The 19,560-nt window shown below is 36.2% G+C and overlaps 1 protein-coding gene across 2 annotated transcripts in view; it reads right to left on the minus strand.

Moving 5' to 3' along the window:
• Window positions 1-19,560, minus strand: part of LOC116348990 (optomotor-blind protein) — an 83,121-nt gene that overhangs the window by 39,284 nt on the left and 24,277 nt on the right. Inside the window, exons 3-4 of one of the 2 annotated variants that reach the window (XM_031780238.1) lie at window positions 13,052-13,165; window positions 12,543-12,696 (exon numbers count right to left, since the gene is read on the minus strand). In XM_031780238.1, the coding sequence (XP_031636098.1) occupies window positions 12,543-12,696; window positions 13,052-13,165 (268 nt within the window). Of the gene's footprint in view, window positions 1-12,533; window positions 12,697-13,051; window positions 13,166-19,560 lie in introns of both variants that reach the window. The other variant, XM_031780237.1, reaches the window with a different exon arrangement.

Here is a 19,560-nt window from a genome sequence, read left to right on the forward strand (position 1 = left end):
ACTAAAAATTGTCGGTGACTCAGGCGCTATTTCAACATTTGAAATTTTAATAAACAGTCATTGAAAAAAAGAAACGCACACCATGAAACCCAATCCATTTGATATAAATAAAAAGTCCCACAGTCCCTGAGCAATTTGTGCCATCCTTTATTTAGAGACTATATAAATAAGTGAAGCGAATAGTTTGAGTTGTTTGATAGAGAGCCTGTCTCATTTACGCTTCGTTGCACACACAGAACGGATTTCTCTCTCTGTCTCTGCTGGAGAATTTGAAATTTTTATGAAGTAACATGTACTGAAAAGTAGCTGCTAATTTTTCTATCCGAACGACACCGAAGCTGGAGAGAGATAAAGCGAGAATGAATGGAATTAGGTTAAACTTTGATTAGTTAATAGGTTCTTTTGAAATTGGAATGAGCCACTTGATCGAAATTGTCCAATGTCCATCATCACATTTAACGCACAATTAATCAACGACACGACACCGACGATGGCAATCGATTCGACGCTACAAAAATCGTTTTAAAAATGGATTTTAATTACTTGAAATGGAAAATTGTTCTAATTTTCAATCGAAAATTGAATTCGATCGAACGCGAAACGAAGCGAAACGACGTGACTCACCCACTTCATCGAACACAATCGAATTAATAGAGAAAAAAAACACTTGAGACACGCGTGTAAATCGAGTCGAAGCGACGAAGAAAGATGAAAATGTTCTTAATTTTAACAACAAGCGCCGGTCATGGCAAATAAATTGAACTAAATTGTCTCCATCAATTAACGTCCGAAGGGAACAAATCAATTAAATCAATAGACAAAATGAACACGAAGACATCATTCATTAAATATTAAACAGAATAAATGTTAAGAATTTAGTTGAAGCATGACTTTAAAATAAAAACTATACTCTCTTTCAAAGACACACACACACACATCCACAGAAAAAGCGACACATCCTTATTTAAAATGTCTGAAAAGCAAAGGCGAAGAAGACAAAAGGCTCCAAAAAAAACGAAATTGAGAACACTTGAAATTAATAGATGCAAAGCCATTTTTGAATAGCAACCAATTAAAAGCCACTTACAGAGGATTTACTAACCGCTTTTGTCTTTTCGGACGGCTGTTGTTGGTGTGCTGACAAAGGCAGTGTTTTTTCGGTAATGAGCGCACATAATTCGATGTGAACCACTTTGTATGCGCACCAGTGTAAAATTTACAAAGACCGGATTTACCAAAAGTGTGTTTCAATTACTTAACCGATTCATATTGGAGTTGTGTTTTTTTTTCGATGTCGGTGTACGTTCTTCAGGTAAATTTACAATTTGTCAATGACGCCTCTTTGAAACTGCGATTTATAAGCGCGCGGAAAACAATCGTAATAAATTAATGCGAATTTGGGTTTGTAAATGCGGTGAAGTGGGCCCAATTAGCCCGATGAATTAATAAATTATTTACTATGGATTTCATATTTCGTTCTTAAGTGGTTATCGTTTGATGCGGTTTATCTGCGCTGAACACACTCTTTGAAACAATGTTATTATTCCTCATAGTGAATGCGTTCGATAAACAGGGTAGAGAGGGTGCGCTTTGGTTCGGTATCATTTTCCATCAACAACAGTTGGTCTTAAAGAGCTTAAAACACTCAACGGATTAACCGAATTTTCGTCAATGCTTTTTCGTTTGACATTTAAAGAGAGATTGATACCACTCATAATGATAGCTCTTTCTCTAACTGTTTTCTCTCTTTTATACTTCTCTCTTTCTCCATCTCTTTCTTCCACCTTCTGTCTCTTTGCTCACTCGGTGTCTGCTCTTGCTTTCTCTTCTCTTTCACAGGCTCTTAGTTTTTATTCTCATCACAGCCATACCCTTTGTCTCTCCATTTAAACGCAACCAATTATTTCCATACTTTGCATTCAAAATTCGATAATCATCAGTGTCTTTGATCTCTCTTTTAACACTCATAAACTCATTTCTTATCTGCATCGGTTTTGAGGCTTTTTTCGAAGGTGATTAGGAGAGATTTGCTATCAAGAGACCTCAAAGGGACACGAAGAACAGAAAACTACTGATATAATTACACAGAGAGAGAGAGAGAAAGAAAGAGATACTGATAGAGAAGGAGATGGAGACAGAGAACGGAATGGTGAGCGAGAGAAAAAAGGACAGAAATTTAAAAGTATAAGTAAACGAAAATTGAGTGAAATTTACTCGTGTCATCGTATTTTAAATGTTGATGTCAAACGCATGAACTTGGGTCGAACTCGGTTCTTTTTTTATATGCTCACTCTATGAGTGACGTGCTAGATGATGGGTTGAACGGTAACATAGAATAATAATTAGCTACTTTGTCTTTGAGTGTTAAAATAACACCGTAAAAGTGATATGGCAGTCTATATATCGTTGCACGTATCGACTTTTTATCACGCAATATATGCGCGCACAAATACACCACAATGACTTTGAAGAAGTAAAAAGAAAACATATATATGGCAAAATCATCATAATAGCACATGATTAAACACATATAAAGAGCATATACAACAACACATACACACCCTGTGTGATATAGATGTGCAGTGTGATTGGTCCCCGTTTTCGAATGGATGTTTCGTGATCTTGGGCCGTTTCAGAAGTGTAACGACGGTCGAAATGCGTGCTCATTCAACACGATCCAAAAATGGAAACCTAAACTACAATAACATCCATAAGTCTCCCTCTCCCTCTTTCTCTCTTTCATACCGTTCGTTTGGCTTTCTCTTCATTTTCACATGGTCGCTAAAACTGTCGATTTTCTTCCTCTTTCACAATTTTTCATCGAATAGTACATATTTTATGAGGTATTCGCCTTTGTACACCTCTATTTTTCTCGACATCCATATCGGCAAAAAGGAAATGGAACCCTTCAACGAAACGCGTGAGCGATGTGAAATATTCATACACGAAGGGACGAACGGGTGCACATATATACACACACGCGCGCTCATATACACCACGGTGCGAGAGAGAATAGGCAATTTGAAATGCGTGTACAGTACTTTCTTCTTCCGCTCTTGTTTTTTTTCATCGTATTTTTGTTCGCATCAAAAGTGATGGCTGAAAAATGGGAACGAAGTGCATATGCACGCGATGCTTTAAATGGTGGTTGCATTGAGTGACGATGAATCGATTCGTTGAAAAATGTACACACACCATTTCATTTCTGTATCGTATCGAGCCATTTGTAAATCGAAGCCGAAAGGAAGAAAAGTAAGAAATGTTTTTATATTATGAAATTGGAAGCCCTTCAAACGATGGCAAGCGTTCGCATATATATGATGCTTCATTCGCGCCATTGTTTTTCACCTGAACAATTGCATTTGTTGGCTTGTTTGGAATTGACGTGTTTTTGTGTGTGCTTAATTACTGCGGCCATTCCATGCTAAAATCCAATGAAATTGCACGCTTTTCGGGCATTTTTCGTTCGCATACACACACTTTTCGTTCGGTCGTTCATTCGTCTTCTTTTGTTTTATGCGGAGAGGAGCGACAAACAAGTGCACAAGTTAATTGCATTCGCGTGAAGAGCACCGCCACACCCTTTGCACACTGCAAAAATATGCGTAGTTTTTTTTTTCAAGACTCTTGTGCCTTTTCTTCTTGATGCCATTTTTCTTACCATAGAATTTCGTTTTGTGTATAGTGCTGTATGCACCATCTCAAAAATCTCTTTTGCCATCGAAAATCGTGAACGGTCGTCGTCTTTCTATTGCGGTCGCAGCGACGCCATCGAACTCGTTTTACAACACTCATTTATTTATTTCGATGTAAATTAGGCAACGAAAGAGATAGAGAAAAAAAAAACATTGATGACCATTTCCGATATGTTGTAATATAGGATTTGGGCACCATGAGCAGAGAGACACAGAGTGAATAAAATCAGATAACAAATCAAAAGAACATGCACAAATTTGTGAACAACAAAACCTTCTCGACTAAATCCAGAAATGATTTGCATTGTGTATTATGCTCCACTCTGCATACAGCGCGACATACAGCCGAAATAACAAAATATATCCACCGATATATTCTATTTCATTGCATTTGCATTTCAGGTTTAGTGAATAAAACCACAACCGAACGACAAATGCAAAGAAAACAAAACAAGCATCGCATTTAGGCGGAGCAATTTTTTTTTTCTTCTTCTTTCAACACGCTAGCGCTCTTTTGCCTCTTGGTGTTTGCCATTTTCATTGCAAACATTTGATTCCATTCAAACTGAAAGGGACAGATAGAGAGAGAGAGGGAATGAGAGAAGACATGAACCACGATATATTCGTATAACAAAAGGCGATTAAGTTGTAAAGGGCACAAATAAGCTATTTTTTCACTCTCTCGACAATAATTGAATTAACGATATTTATTTGGTTTCAATTGTGCCAGTTTTTTTTTTTGCAAATGGAATTGGTTCGAGGCGGGGGTTGCACCGAAGAGGCACTGTTGTTAAAGACAGAAAAGAGTCTTTACGACTTTAACCGAGTTTTGGTGCGGTGGAGCATTGTTGAAAGTGTTGGACCTTTGGAGAGGGATAGAGATAGAAGATCGTTTGGAAGAAAATATTTCTGATGGGCAAAATTTCGATTCGGTTTTCTTTGAAAGAATTTTTGTTTTTGAATTAACAAAATCTTTCTTTTGACCGAATCTTCCTTTTAATCGATTCTCTCCACGAAAACCAAGCGATTTTTCTTCCAAAATTCACATTTCACCAAGCAAAAAGTGTTATTTGTCACAAAATGTTTTGAATTATTTAAAAAAACATTCAATTATTATGAAAAAAGTCAGCGTGAGCATGAGTTGATCGCATTTTTCATAAAAAATCTAATTTTTTCTTACCCAAACTCCCCTTTTGTTACACCAGCGAGTTTCGAGAGTCGGAAATGTTCCTTTTAATCACATACATGTTTTCGGACCAAAAACCCACCATCTTTTTGCCACGCCATATTTTTCAAATCCCAAACTCCATAAATCTTCCATTCACTCTGAAAAGCCAACAAGCTGTTTTTCTCGTTAGCGTAACAAAGTCAACGGGTCATTAATTATGAGGCTGGGTTGTTGTTGTCGTCAATTTTAATTATTCGTGGTGGTTTTCGTGCGCCCATTTTCAACACCGATACACGCACCGGTCTCTCTTTCGCTTTCTCTCTAAATGGTTGTTGTGGTTGCTGGTGCTCTCCTTAAAATTTATTACATACACACAGAGACCTGGTGTCCGATTTTTTATTCGAAGAATGACGGAAAGCCTGTTATAAATTGGTGTTTTGTTGTTCAGTTGAAATGGTGAAAATTAATGGCGCGAGAGAGACCAAAGGCATATATAAATGTTCCTGTTTACTGGTCATTGAAAACTTAAAACATGAAATGAGCAAAGCAACCGAGAATTGAAACGCATGACATCCATGTTTCAAATGCGCGAATGATTATTGATCGCGAGCTCGAGCGCTGTTGAATATATGTTTGGTAATGAGTAGGTGCGATGGACGGAAGGGCGGAGTGCAAATCGGGATTTTCATGTACATGAAGAGAATAGTCAGTTGCATTTGCACACCCTTTAAATACCAACTCTCACTCGGTGGTTATCGTGTGGCCGCGTGTATAATCTTAACAGCAGCACCACCGCCACCGTTGCCACGACGTAACACACAAATAACGCACACTCATTCAATTCATTACAATTCACATGATGATTAGAAGTTAGAGGTTTTAAAAGCCTGTTTCGGATTAGACGTCTTTTCCAAAATGCCTGTTATTTATCCTAATTAAAAACGGTAAGTGCGGGCATGAGTGCTTGAAATGGTGTGCCAACTAACGGCCCATTTTCGATATTATATCAGAAAAATATCGCCCGAATGCGATAAAATATACGCTAATCGGAAGTGAAAATGGACACTTTTACAATTCAAAATAACAACGACCAAGTGGGAAAAAAACCCATCGTCTCGTGAATGAACTATAAAGTGGCCATTAAAATGGGCTTTTGTACAGAGAAAAAACATACACACGGAACGGTCGCGTTTTTCCAATACAATTTCGTTTTGTTGCCCCCGAAAGCTTTTTCGATCCACATTCGTTTCGAATGGCAATTTTTTTCAGTCTCTACAAGCACTTGTGCAATTTCATATGACCATTTGTATGACCAGCACCACTACAACTTGTAGTATTTCGTATTTCTCCTCGTAAATAAAACGCGATGTTTTTCCAACCTTTTATACACTTTAAACACGCATATCTTTTGCTCGCTTCGTTTCACTTAAATACTGTTTCATTTTCGGTCTGTGTTTTTTTCGCGCTCGACGTTTTTTTTTAGATTTACGGTGCTGACGGTTGTTGTTAGTACCGTGTCAAAATGGCCACCCCGTTGTAATCTTATCGCGTTCGCGTTGATTTTGGCACAATAGTGTGGAATTTTGTTGGTTCTAATTTCACACCGATCAACAATACACAAAAATAATGCTCGTTTCGTATTGGAACCGAAACGACCCATTTAGAACCATAAAGTACATGCACTTTACCTAATTAATGTCGCAAAACGAGAACCATTTCATTTCGCTACCTCTTTCCCGCTCTTCTTCTCGCTCTCCCTTTTGCCTTTTCACATTTTCAAATCAACCTCATGTCTCGCTATTTTATATTCTCTCATGCACACATTACACCGCCTCCATAAAAAAGAAGTGGGCAACAATAAAAAATCATATAAAAATAATTCGTTTTTCATTAAAAAAAAAAAAACAGATAATTTATTCGAAGAATTTTTGCGTCAAATACTCGCCCCGTGCTCATACGCTCTTGCCAAATTCCATGACATTTCTGGATCTCGCAAAACATTTTTCCATATTTAGCATTTTATTTTCATCATATAATAAAACACATTCCACAAATCGGTGCGTATGTATATATAATTTCGAAAATATTCGGTGAAAATTTGATTCCGAAAAATGTAACGATGAAAAATGGTGAATGCGAAAAATGTCGAACATAAAACTCGAAATTGTAATATTTACTTATGCACACACGTTCCCTTCATCGTTTCGATTTCAATCAAATAAATATTTGAATTTGTGTGCAAACGCATTAAATGTGTGATTTTCGTCAGTTATAAATCAAATCGTTGTCGACCCAAAAAAGGGAGTGAAATTTAATTTCTTTTCTGAACATCTTTGCCGGTTTTTTTCTCTTTGCATTTTATTTCCCTCACAAATACGAAATGGAATAAGTTTGTTTATCGAATCAACAGTGAAATTGAAAATTGACACCGCTTTGACAAAGTCAACATTTTCGACGGGGACGAATATAAATCTAATGTTTGAACAAACATTTTTTTTCGAATGATGGACACAACAGGAGTTTATTTAACGGAAATCCAATTTCATAATTACCGTCGGCAATATTCCAACCCCGGAACATCATTAAATGTCAAAATGTGTATATCGTTAATGGGTAATTCACTAAAATACACAAATTGATCCGATTAGAACGAGGAGAGAGGAAAGATGATTGATTGAAGAGAGCACACTTAACCACGAAACTCATCGAATCAATATCATGCGTGGACAACCAATGACCAACACTAATTGTACTCTTTACCAAAGGTCATTTTACCATAAAAGAGATGGATAATTAAATTTTAGACCGAAACATTAATGTAATTTTTTGATTTTTTCGAATTATCTGGATAGATAATGTATGATTTTCGAGGTTTTGTCCATGAATAGGGTTCAATCATTGGGAATTCCAACAAAATAGGAGTACTCAAACAAAAAAGATGACTTTTTGATTGGGAATGAGTACATCGCTGATAATGAGATACTTTTGATCGAAAATTAGATGTTTTCAACTCAAAATCGGTAATTTTCAATTGAAATTAGTCATTTTCAACTGAAAATCTATAATTTTTCGAAAATTTGTGATTTAAGAATTGAAATTCTTTGATTTTCGGTAATTGTGATTTTGTGATCGCCGGCGCCTTCATTATGATGAAAAATAATTATTTCTATCATTGTGTCCAACAGCCAAATTTTATCGTGTTTAACTAAAGTCATCGTTAATTTATTCCAGGTGCTTTGTTTTCCACGTGCATTTTAATTGAAACAACAAAATCCACGTCATTCACTGACACAACTATTTGCCCACAGCAAAATTCATTGATTCAACAAAAAGACTTTGACTTCACCCCATTATTTTTCTCCAAATATTTGTTTGGCTTATATGTCGCTTGGCCTCTCTCATTCCACTATTTTAAAATTTGTGTAATTTTTTCCGGGATCCGTTTAATTAATCTGAACCAAAAAAAATGAAACGTGTCCTTTGAGTGAATGTTCCTCATGGAGTGGTTTCCTACCACTTATAATCACATACACAAATAATTGATATTGAAACATTTTTTTTTCTAAATAATAATGAATGATTGAAAATAGTCAACAAAAATCTATTTTACTGGCGCTGAATCAGCGTTACGTTTGTTTTAATATGTAAACACGACATAATGAAAAAGAAATATTAAATTGAATGGGCCACGTAATTTACCGGACATTACGATTTGAATTGCATGGTGCGTATTTAAATGTTTTCTTTACTGTGGTTGTCCTTTGTCTGGTTTTTTTTTGTGTGACATGACAATAGTAATTAAGTGTTCGCATCGTGCAAGGGTTTAAATGGTGCCACGAAAAAAAAAAATGTTAAAAGACAAAGAGAAGCGGAAAATTATTCAAAATCATGGGAAAATATGTATAAATCGATGATGTGTCTTTGAACACGGGCTATTCAGGTTTAACTCATTCCAATCATCGTTTCGATTGAAGTAATCGACATTATTCAAAATAGATTTAAATGTTTTGTTTGATTGTTTTTTTCTTCAGAGGCTCAATGCACTTATTACCACGGTTCATTATCAAAAATGGAACACGTCATCGAAAGAGCCACGTCAGCGGAAGAACAATTCGGATGTTTGAATCGAAAATTCTCGCTTCAAACTGAACATTTCTTGTGTTGCTTTCATTTAATTCGTGTACGGTGCGTGCTATCGATTAGAGACATAGACTCAATTAAAATGATACATATAATTTTGAGCGCCTTGCTTTCGTTTGTTGAAAACATCTTTATTCGGATTTTCTCTGTTCGGTACGATGTTAAAAAAAGAAAATTATTATTATCTTCAAATGGGCCTAATTTTTGTCTGTGCTTCAAATTGGCACCCATTTTTCAAAACACACAACAATATTGTGGCCTTCTCTCTCTCTCTCTCTTTCGTCTTTTCTTCTTTCAGTAAATCATTCTTTCTTCTGCAGTTTCTTTTTCGTCATTCGTTGATCTAGGATATATTGTGTCTATCGAACAGTAGGCATGTTTGAGATTGTGTATCTAGCCCAAATACTCGGTCGGGTGTATTGAAATTAAAACCGTATCTTTTGCGCTGCTCTTGTACGGTATGATGGGATTTTAAAGTCGAGTGCTCATTCACAATGTCTTAATATGGGTCGTAAGAACATGAACATTTTACCTTTTTTAGTCGCATATAAAGAAAAAATGTTTTTATTAATCCTTCGGGCCCTTGAATTGCTGTCTTTTGTTCGGTCATAACAAAACTGAATCTAATACCAATTTTGGGCTAATCAGCAGAAGCCAAGTTATTGCACATATAGAGAGTAATCGAAAACGAGAGAGAGAGAGAGAGAGAGAAAGAGAAAGACACCAAATTGAGGCGTAATTCATACAAAAAAGCCGATGCACCGTAAATATTTGTTAATCGCACACGGGAGAGAATAAAAAAAACTCACACAAAGAAAGCGAAAAGATAGCAGACACCGAAAATAGCAATAGATTTTTATCACAAAACCAATTTTTGTTCCTTTGTCGATGTTGACCGAAAAGAACTCTCGAGATTTATGAAGATGTTTTTTTGTATGTTTGACGTCTTTTTCATGCGTGTGTGTTTAGCTGACGACTTTTTTTGCGTTTTCAGACAGATGATCTAGTTTTCTTTTGTGTCGTTTGTCGAGTGTTTTTCAAGGGGGTAATCTCGGCAGAAAGAGAAAGAGAGAGAGAAAAGGAGAGAGCTACCTCTTCTGATCGCTATCTAACACACAAAACGATCAATTTCATTGTGTCCATGTCAAAAATCGGTGTAATCACCACAGAAAGAATCGAATGATATGATCTCGTAAAGATAAAAAATTCGATTTAAAAAATAGAGAAAATTATTGCCGTTTTTCGATTGAAGGCAAAAAAGCACCACTGGCGCTAATTTTACTAAAAACAAACTATCTCGAAGATATGATACGAAAAAAAGTGCAGTCATAAACAAAATATCATCAAGATCGGTGTGTTCTGTCTCACGCCCAAAACACACACTCTCTTTCTGAATCCTCTACGGTCCCGCACTCTCATTCACCTCATTTGCCGTCTAATTTATTAATATTAATTTTTTGATTCTGGTTTCTGTTCTGTTTTCGATTCGTTTCACACGGACACCAAACGTTTTGTTCGCACCGAACATTAAAATCATGTTTTGTTTTAATCGATCCAAAAGAAGAAGAATAAAAAAAAATCTCGGTTGGTTTTTATATTGGTAATATATCATTGATGTCAACTGTTGTTAGATGGTTTTAATGGGTTTCTATATAAAAAAAATATATATCGAGACAGAGAGAGCTTTTAATAACCGAATATCATTTTGGGGGCTTTCACTGGCGCGCATTCCCAGTGTCTGAGAGGTCGAGAGATTTTGATCGATATTTATATTATTATTGATGCCGAAATATAGATAACCGCCGGTATTTTCTTCATGTCAGTGAAAAACATGCTGGTTTTATAATATGCGATGAGACGCCACTTAAACATGCACACACCTAATTTGAATTGAAAGTATTTTTTTTTGTGTACGGGATTTGAACTTTGATGGAAAACGGTCAGCGGAAAATTATTTCGGGAGAATTGTATGAAATTGGGCTTTGAAATCGAAAACCATGGGTCATATGTTTGATTGAATTAATTTTGAATTAAATGGCCGGATTTGGCGAGGGAGAAGAGATGAGCCGGACATGCCGAGTGAGAAACGACCAGCAAGAAAAGACAAACGGAGACCATCATTTGAACATTGAAGATGGCGCAAGAAAAGATAGTAAGAGAAGATCAAGTCGGCCAGCAGAATGAATGAGAGATAAAAAAAACGTCGACCGAGAGTGAAAAAGATAAGAAAATTGACTGCGATCGAAAACGATGCATGCAGATATCAGCGTTCAATATCCACACGCAATGTATGCGTGTGCAAGCAAGAAAACGAGCGAGTATATGGTTTGTGAACGCAACGTCGCTCATTTGAGTGACATCTAATTTAATGCAAATTCATGCTTTTGTCACCGAACTGGAAGAACAAAGTAAAATTCACCGAATGCGACACAGAAAACCAAGCGTACGGTGTGCGGGGATTATATTTTTGACGCCATGACATCGACATCTGAACTCTCTTTCGGTTTGTTGTTGTTTTTTTTTTGGTTTCTGTTGTTCTTCGGCGCTTTGCATCAAACAAAAATTGCACGGTGCTGCAGTGCTCTCTCTCTCTCTCTCCTCTCTGTCTCTCTCAAGTGGTTTCTCCTTTCATGCAAAAGACGCAGCAAAAAAAGCGAGAAACACGAGGCGAAAATCGACTAATTTCTACAATGAACGTGACACGTCTTCGATATTATATTTATTTCATTTAATCCGAATGAGATTTTGTAGAGCGTTAAAAGTAAAATTATGTTTTTCTGTCGATTTATTTCGAGAAACCATCGATAAAAAAAACACAACTCCTTTTTTTGTGCGCATTTATCTTCGGGATGCGCAAATCCCGAAAATATCGGCAAAGAAGAGACAAAATAAGAAAAAAATACACCGATGCCGATAGTGATTAACACATCGACCGACAAATGGATTTTGACAGCATGCATTTCCATTACATCAATGCTTAAAATCTTTCGTCGCTTATTTTTTCAATTCATAAAATAAACTAGAAAACCGGCACTCGAAACGAAAAAAAAATAATACAAAGACAACTGGAAGGCATGCTGCTTAAAATTTGATCCGCGATGACGATATATATATTTAAAAAAAAGAAACCTGTTTCGCAATATGCGCTGTCTCAACTTCAATCAAAACATTTATGTGATGTGATCGTGGGATCGTTTTGAATGTCGCTTGTTTTTTATCAATACAGAGGGAAACAAAGACCGCCGTTGGTTATTTAAACTACTTCTCGTTTCATTCAAATAGATAGCATTAGACTCTAAATGTGAAGCAGGTGGATCCACTAAGCGGTTAGCAGAAAGTTCTAAGCCTTTTGATACGCAAAAAATTTTCTTTGGTTACCTCATTTTTCTTACATTTCTACAGGTTTGCCGATAAATTGACAATATATATTTGTTTTTTTTTTTTTTTTTTGGAAAAATAATAGTTTTGAATTTTGTTTTGTAAAAAAGAATAAATGAAAAAAATCTTGGGCCATACAAGATACAACGTACAGTACTTACAAATCCATGTTTGTCGCTTATATTGTTGGTTAGTTTGAGTTTATGAAACGATACGACTTTTTGCATCCATTGTTCACCCGTTGACGGACTATCCGGATGAATGTACATTCGTTTTGGCATCTCCGGATCAGCCTTACCCGCCACCATCCACCGACTGTAAAATGAAAAAACATTTAAACCGCACCAATTAGATCTGCTGAATTCCGTCAATTTTCTTAATTTTTTCAAGTAATTTCAATTAAATAAGACGTTTTAAGGTGCTTAGCGCAAAATCTAACCAAATTCGACATCATTTCACATAAAAATGCATGTAATTTCATCGAAATTTGTTTAATTTCATCAAAAATTCACTTAAAACTTCGAAAAATTACATGAAAAATGCGAAAACGTTTAAATCACATGAAAAGTGATGTGAAAAATTGCAAGTACAAATTTGTAATTTTTCAAATCACCGAGTGCATGTGTGCGAGTTCATGGAAAGTGAGTCATTTGTAAATAATTTTGTGTACCTATTGTGAAATTTATAGCGGTAATCGTCGGCTGCAACAATGTCTAATAATAAAATGTATTTTGCTTTTGCATCAAGACCGGACACACGGAACTTCATTTGTGGAAACATTTGTCTGGAAAGAGATAGAAAGAAAAAAAAATTGTCAAGTTTTGTAAAACAACGAAATAAAAATATTGTAAAAATAAACACAATTGATGTGGAATGTTTTCAAAGTGCAAGTAATCATTTGACAATTGACAGCATTGTTCTCGTAATGGTTTCATTGGCATGAATTATCTGCAATTACGGTTAATCCAGCAAAACGATTTTGGAGTGTGTACACGATAAAACAATAACAATATACATGGCAAAGGTAAAATCACGTACGGTAAAACAACAACAACACCGATTATCATTACAGTCTATCAAGCATATGCATCGCGCGCGCGCACGCATTCTAATTTTGGTCGAAAGAATGCCGCATTTTGCGTTTCAAACCATAAGCTGCAGTGGTGTCGTGAGTGATGAGATCATACAACATTTCGCTCTCAATAAAATAATTTGCAACTGGTTTTTTTTTTCATTCTCTATCTCACTCACGCGCTCTTGTCCTCACATTGTCTCTGTTGATCGTTTACTCGCTCGCCCGTTCTTACTTTGATATCAAACAAAAAAATTGCCCTTGTAAAAAGAGTGATATTCGAATAACACTTTTAGATCGTAGTGTGCGATGATATTTTCAAATGGGGTTTCCGCCATAAATCATATCTCACTCTCTCGCGCGTTCATAATTGTGTTGTCGCCACAATGCCAAATATAGACGAAAAATATGTATAGAGCAAAAAACAAACTTGACATGAACACGACATAAAACTGCCATAAAATCTTGTTTCCCTTTTGTACCGAATGGCCCATTGCATTTAAACACATGCGGTGTGGACAAAAACACTTCAACAAAAAAAAAAACAGAGTGTCAAAACAAGCCCGAGATTTATTTACATTATATGCTATTTTGTTCGCTCGAAAAATTGCATCTCGAGAACAATTGGCCGGGGACATCACTCACGACAACATTAGATAGATAAGATTTGACGGAACAGCCAAAAGCTACATCGCTCAACAAAGATTAACATCACAAACAATGCATACTCGCATTTCGATTCCCCGTGCTTTGTGCGTGTTCATTCAAAAGCTGAGCCGTTTGTTTCTCTATCAAGCTGAAAATTATTCATCACTATTTTTCGTGCACGTCGATTGGCAAGGCGTTAGACACAAAACACTCGAACAACACGCTAAAATCAACAAAGAGTGCGAAATGTATAATGTGAAATTTGTAAGATGCGCGCGTGAAAGAGAAAAACACCACACAGAGCAAGAGAGAAAGAGAGAGGGAGAAGGCGAGCGAGAGTGCAGCCGAGAATGAGAGCTGATGTTGGTGAAGCGGAAAAATAACACACATCCCAAACACATCAACAATAGAATCATTGCATAGATGCACCGAGAGAAAGAGCGCGCGAGAGAGGGAGAGAGTGTGAGCGGGAGATGCACGGCAACAGACACACAAAAGTGCAACAAGGCATTAACAAATAATCGCACCCGAACACAATGCCGATAATATACATATAATTTTTTCTTCTTAGCTTAGCTCTCTAACAAACACCTTTTCATTCAGCACGCCACTCTCATTCATTCGCAACTGACTACTCGATCTTTGTGTCTGTCTATCGCCGGCTGTCGAATTTTTTTTTCTTCGTTGTTGTTGCATTTTTACACCGATTTTCATGCGGTTTTTTTCTTCTTCTTCAGTGTGATTAACGCACGAAAGACGATTTCGAATGAATACAGTGGTTTTTGTCTACAAATTTCAATGGAACCATTTCAACTACAACGGATGAATTCATTTTTATAGAGAAAATTAGTTTTGATGAACAACATTTTATGCCACAACATTTTGAAAAGAAGATCTTTTATCGAAAAGTGATACAAAGGCCCATTTCGAATGAAAATCGCTTTAAGAGCAGGAATGTTCATATTTTCGAAATGTTGCAAAGTATAATAAAATTATATATAGAGAATTGCGACGAGTTATTCTAATTCAGTTTTGAGTAAAAGGACCGTCGTTCTATTGCCAGTTACCCTGGCGCTTTCAAAACATATCATCGATTGGTCATATATTATATAAAATTGGGCATGTAGTTAATTAGAACCACCTGTCTTATTTTTTGCTATCAACCAACATTAGACCGCAGCAAACAAATTTTGTACCTTTTTACGAAAGTTTTCGTGTTCTTTTTCCCGCACACAAGCCGTGTGTGGAATTTTGGCCGTTTGACATGTTTTATGTGGAGAAAAGCTTATTTTTTTTGCATCAATAAGTAAATGAGGTTTGTTTTTTTAGGCAACGAAAAACTCAATTATAACTTGGAATTATAATTTAGTTAAATTGGGCAATTTGGCTTTGGAAACAATGTAATGTGTTCTTTATAGTCGAGAAAGCGATGAAAAGAGAGAAAAAATGGTAGTCGAAGCCAATTAGTGATGTACGTATGTTGTTTTGTTTTTATTTGAAATAAAAAAAAATGAAGCCAAGGAGTATCTAATCAAGCCATTTGCAAGCGTACAATTTAGAAAATTAAATTAATTTCCCATTGAAATGGTTGCACACAGTTTGTGTGTTCGAAATGGGTAATCTAATAAGCAAAAATTGATTGCTTCCTTTGCATGCATTGCAACATCACTCTTATTTTATTGAGAGAAAAAAAAAACACTATGTATAAAACCCATAATTGCAAACGTGACAATTTTCAAGTTGGTGCAGCACACGCAACAGTGCAAAAAAATATACAAACGCATCTCTCATCTTCGGGCTAGCGCGCTTCCCGCATTGCACAAAAGAGAGAGATTGAACGGGCGAGCAGGAGAGAGATTGAGCAAGGGAGAAGGGGAGAGATCGGGCAAGCGAAAAAATTGAAGAGAGATAGAGATAGAAGGAGACAGAGAGCAATGGAGATAGATAAAAAGAGAGCAAAAATATAGTGAAAGAGAGCGCATAGAAATAGAGAACGTCATCGCGAGAATAAATGAATGCGACACAATCATTAAGTACTTAACATCCACACCGCGCATTCAAAATGTGTGTTATTAAAGATAAGTGTGCATCGTTTTGCTGCAAATTAACATATATGAATCCGAAATCCCCGTATACCATTCTGATGCATCTATTCATCGTGCTAAGTACGCAATATATGTGAAATGTATGGTTTTTGTGCATGGCTTGATAATCGTAATGCGTTTTCTCCGCATAGAAAAGGTGTCGATTATATTTCTTGTTTTCTCTCTCTTCCGTTCTCTCCCTGAAGAAAAATAAGCGTACTGAGAGAGTATCTGAAAAAAAGTGAGCGAACGCCATCGTTGATTCGGAAATTATCTACTTCAGGAGGTAAAATTGCATAATTGCATCTCGGTGGTTGCATTGATTTTTTTTTGTTTTCGCTCAGCGTCAGCCCAGCTGGCTAAACAAAAAAAGAAAAAACCAGAATTCTATCGGTTCGTCGTTAAATAAACGCCATGCAAACGAGTGAGACCACCACGTGTGGTGTGGCATAAAATGAGAATGGCGTCGATTTGAAAATCGGCATTTAGCACGGCATTAGCATGTTCATCAATCGCCTCTCCATAAATCAATATACGATCACGCAAAGCCAAACTGAGCGCAAAGTCAAACGAAAAATATTATATATCCATAATTCGAGTTTGGCGGCGGCAGCAGCAGCAAAAGCAAACAACTGAAAATCGACATCATCGCACGATGTGTTTGCTTGCAAACACCCAACAAAAAGCACGAAGCCTTGTTCAAAGTACACACACACATACACACTCTAATCGAAATTAATCACTAAATATATATTAGCCATCGGTCTGATTAGCCTTTTTATTGAAGTGTCCCACACTCATAAATGCATAAACATGTGCTTTGCTCATATTATATTTGCGTCGCGCTCATAGCCACTACAAAATTTATGAATGAACATTTATTACACGATTGAATTTTCGATGTTTCAACCCCGACAGTAATTAGGAGCCGACAATGGAAATTTTTCGTTTCGAAAAAAAAGTTAGTAGTGAAACTTGATTTATTTGAGTGCAGTTGATCAATCGGCCGACAAATAGCCGCGCACTTAACCGGAATGATTTACTGAACGCATTCAATCGTTCATCGTACAAAATCGAATAAACAAAACCAAAAAAAAAAACTATTCGACAAACACTCGACTCGATTTGCGATAATGTTATCGCTAACACGAGCAATCTCTTTTCCCGTTCTTGTTGTCTTAATTACATGAGATTTCAGCGGCGTTCTTTCATTTTTATTATTTTTTTTTTTTTATTCCAAATCTATGTATATAAATAAATAAAATGCTAATTTGAAAGGCCGTTTTCGTATAGTTTTTGTTTTGAGTAATCGTAAGATGATGACGATAGGATAAGGCGAAACGTGCCCGACTGGAAAAACAAATAAATAGTGACGATGATTTAAGTTGAGAGTTTTTAAAATGCAATAAAATCTGAACGCGAGAGAATCGTAATCGGGGTCATTTCAAACCATTTCAGTTGGATGCGGCCGGGTTATCAATCGAAATAGAGATATTTTCTGTATTTTCCAACAATCCAAAACGATCAAGTGTTAAAGTGTCAGCCAAAGCGATCGTTTTTTTTATTACTTTGTACGAAGAAAAAAAAACACCAACGATTTCAAACGAAATGAAATTCTCCGGCAAAGAGATAGTAAATTGCTATTTGGAATCGTTGAAATGCACATTTTGAAACATAAATCAAAATGAAAACTGTATTGGCTTGGAATTTGATGGAATTTACTGTAGTAAATTACAAAAAAAAAAAAATGGAACGGAAATGAGAGGATCCAACGGAGATTGAGAAAAACGCTGGAAAAAACTAGAAAATCGAATGAGGAATGGATGAAAAATGGAAAAGAACCCGCAAATATCGAAGTAAAATGGCAATTGGAGGAAATTAACATTTAGTAGAAAATTGAAAATTAGACGAAATGAGTTGAAATAGGGAAAATGATCAAATCAAGAATCGAAGAATTGAATTAGAATACGGGAAAATTGACAAAAAACGTACATTCTAATCCAACTATAAATCAGTGGTAAATCAGTAAAGACCGCTTTAAAAAGCGATACACGCGAAGAGAGAAAAAAGTCGAGAGTTCAAAATGTCATGAAAAATGATACATTTTAAAGAGTGAACACAAACGGCGCGTTCACAAGTCGAAAAACTGATAAATCAAATTCAAAACGAGCGTCTCGTACGAAGGTCAAGAAAATGTAATGAGAGTATAAAATAGAATTGTTGAAGTTAATCGGTTGTTTTGTATTTGGCAGCCACTGTAAAAACCAATAAAAGATTTTTAAAACAAACAATGAGAATGTGTGGTTCGTGTTGTGGAAAAAAGGGCCGGTGAAAAATGATGACGATAATAAATGGGAGTCTATCAAATCCGAAGCCTATATTTATGTAATCATCGGTGTTCTCTCCATTCAAAATGCATTTTCCATTTGATTCGCATAATGAGAAGCACGTATTTCATTCTTGGTGGATTTATACGTATATATTTTCATTTTTGATACATTTGCGTTCCTTTTAGCAGCAGCAGCGCCGAACGTGTTGATAAGCTCGCTTCGCGGCTCGCCAATTTGCATGTGCAAGAATATGTCTATTTCCATATTTCGTTTTATATGTAAATCGCGACGTGTTCATTCAAACACTCTGCATTCAGTATAAGCCATGTCACAATTGCTTTGTGGCCCGTTCATTTTCTACCTTCTCTTTTGTACATCGATTTGTTTATTAATTCATCTTGCCATGGTGGCGCTTGCACATCGTTTTTGCGCACAAATACCATTTATTACTTCATTTTCGAAATCGAGAAGTGAAAAACCAAGAGAACAGGAACGAAGGGGAGAGAAAGAGTGAAAAGAGGAAAGAAGTATGGAAAGAGAGAGATAGAGAGTAAAAGATAGATAGAGAGAGAGAGAGAGAGAGACCGTGCATAAAAGAACTGCATCGCAAAATGGTTCATTTTCTTGATTCTACGGGAAAAACGGGAACGAATGATCGAAAAACGCATTCATTCCAAAAAAAATCAAGAAGCAGAAAGAGAAAAAAAACGAGAAAAAGAGAACGAAATACATCGGCGACAGAAGAAAAATTCGATTGGGAAAAATGCACATCATCATCATGTTGCATTCATTCGCTGATGGTAAATATCGAGAGAGTAAAGAGAGTCTGCGCTAACAAGATAGACCAGCAAATTATCCATCGTGTTTATTTGGTTGTTTGACTGCGCGTGTGGTCAATACATACATTCAGGGCTAATTCGGGGCTGAAAATAAGAACGTAATCAGTTCAAAAGATACAAAACAAAAATTATCATGCTTACACGCCCGAGATTCACTTTATATCTTTTTTTAATGTGTGTGTGTGTGTTTTTTCTTCATTTCGTTT

This window comes from Contarinia nasturtii, unplaced genomic scaffold (assembly GCF_009176525.2).
Source record: "Contarinia nasturtii isolate CC-2019 unplaced genomic scaffold, AAFC_CNas_1.1 Cnas_scaffold_2739, whole genome shotgun sequence".
NCBI lineage: Eukaryota > Metazoa > Arthropoda > Insecta > Diptera > Cecidomyiidae > Contarinia > Contarinia nasturtii.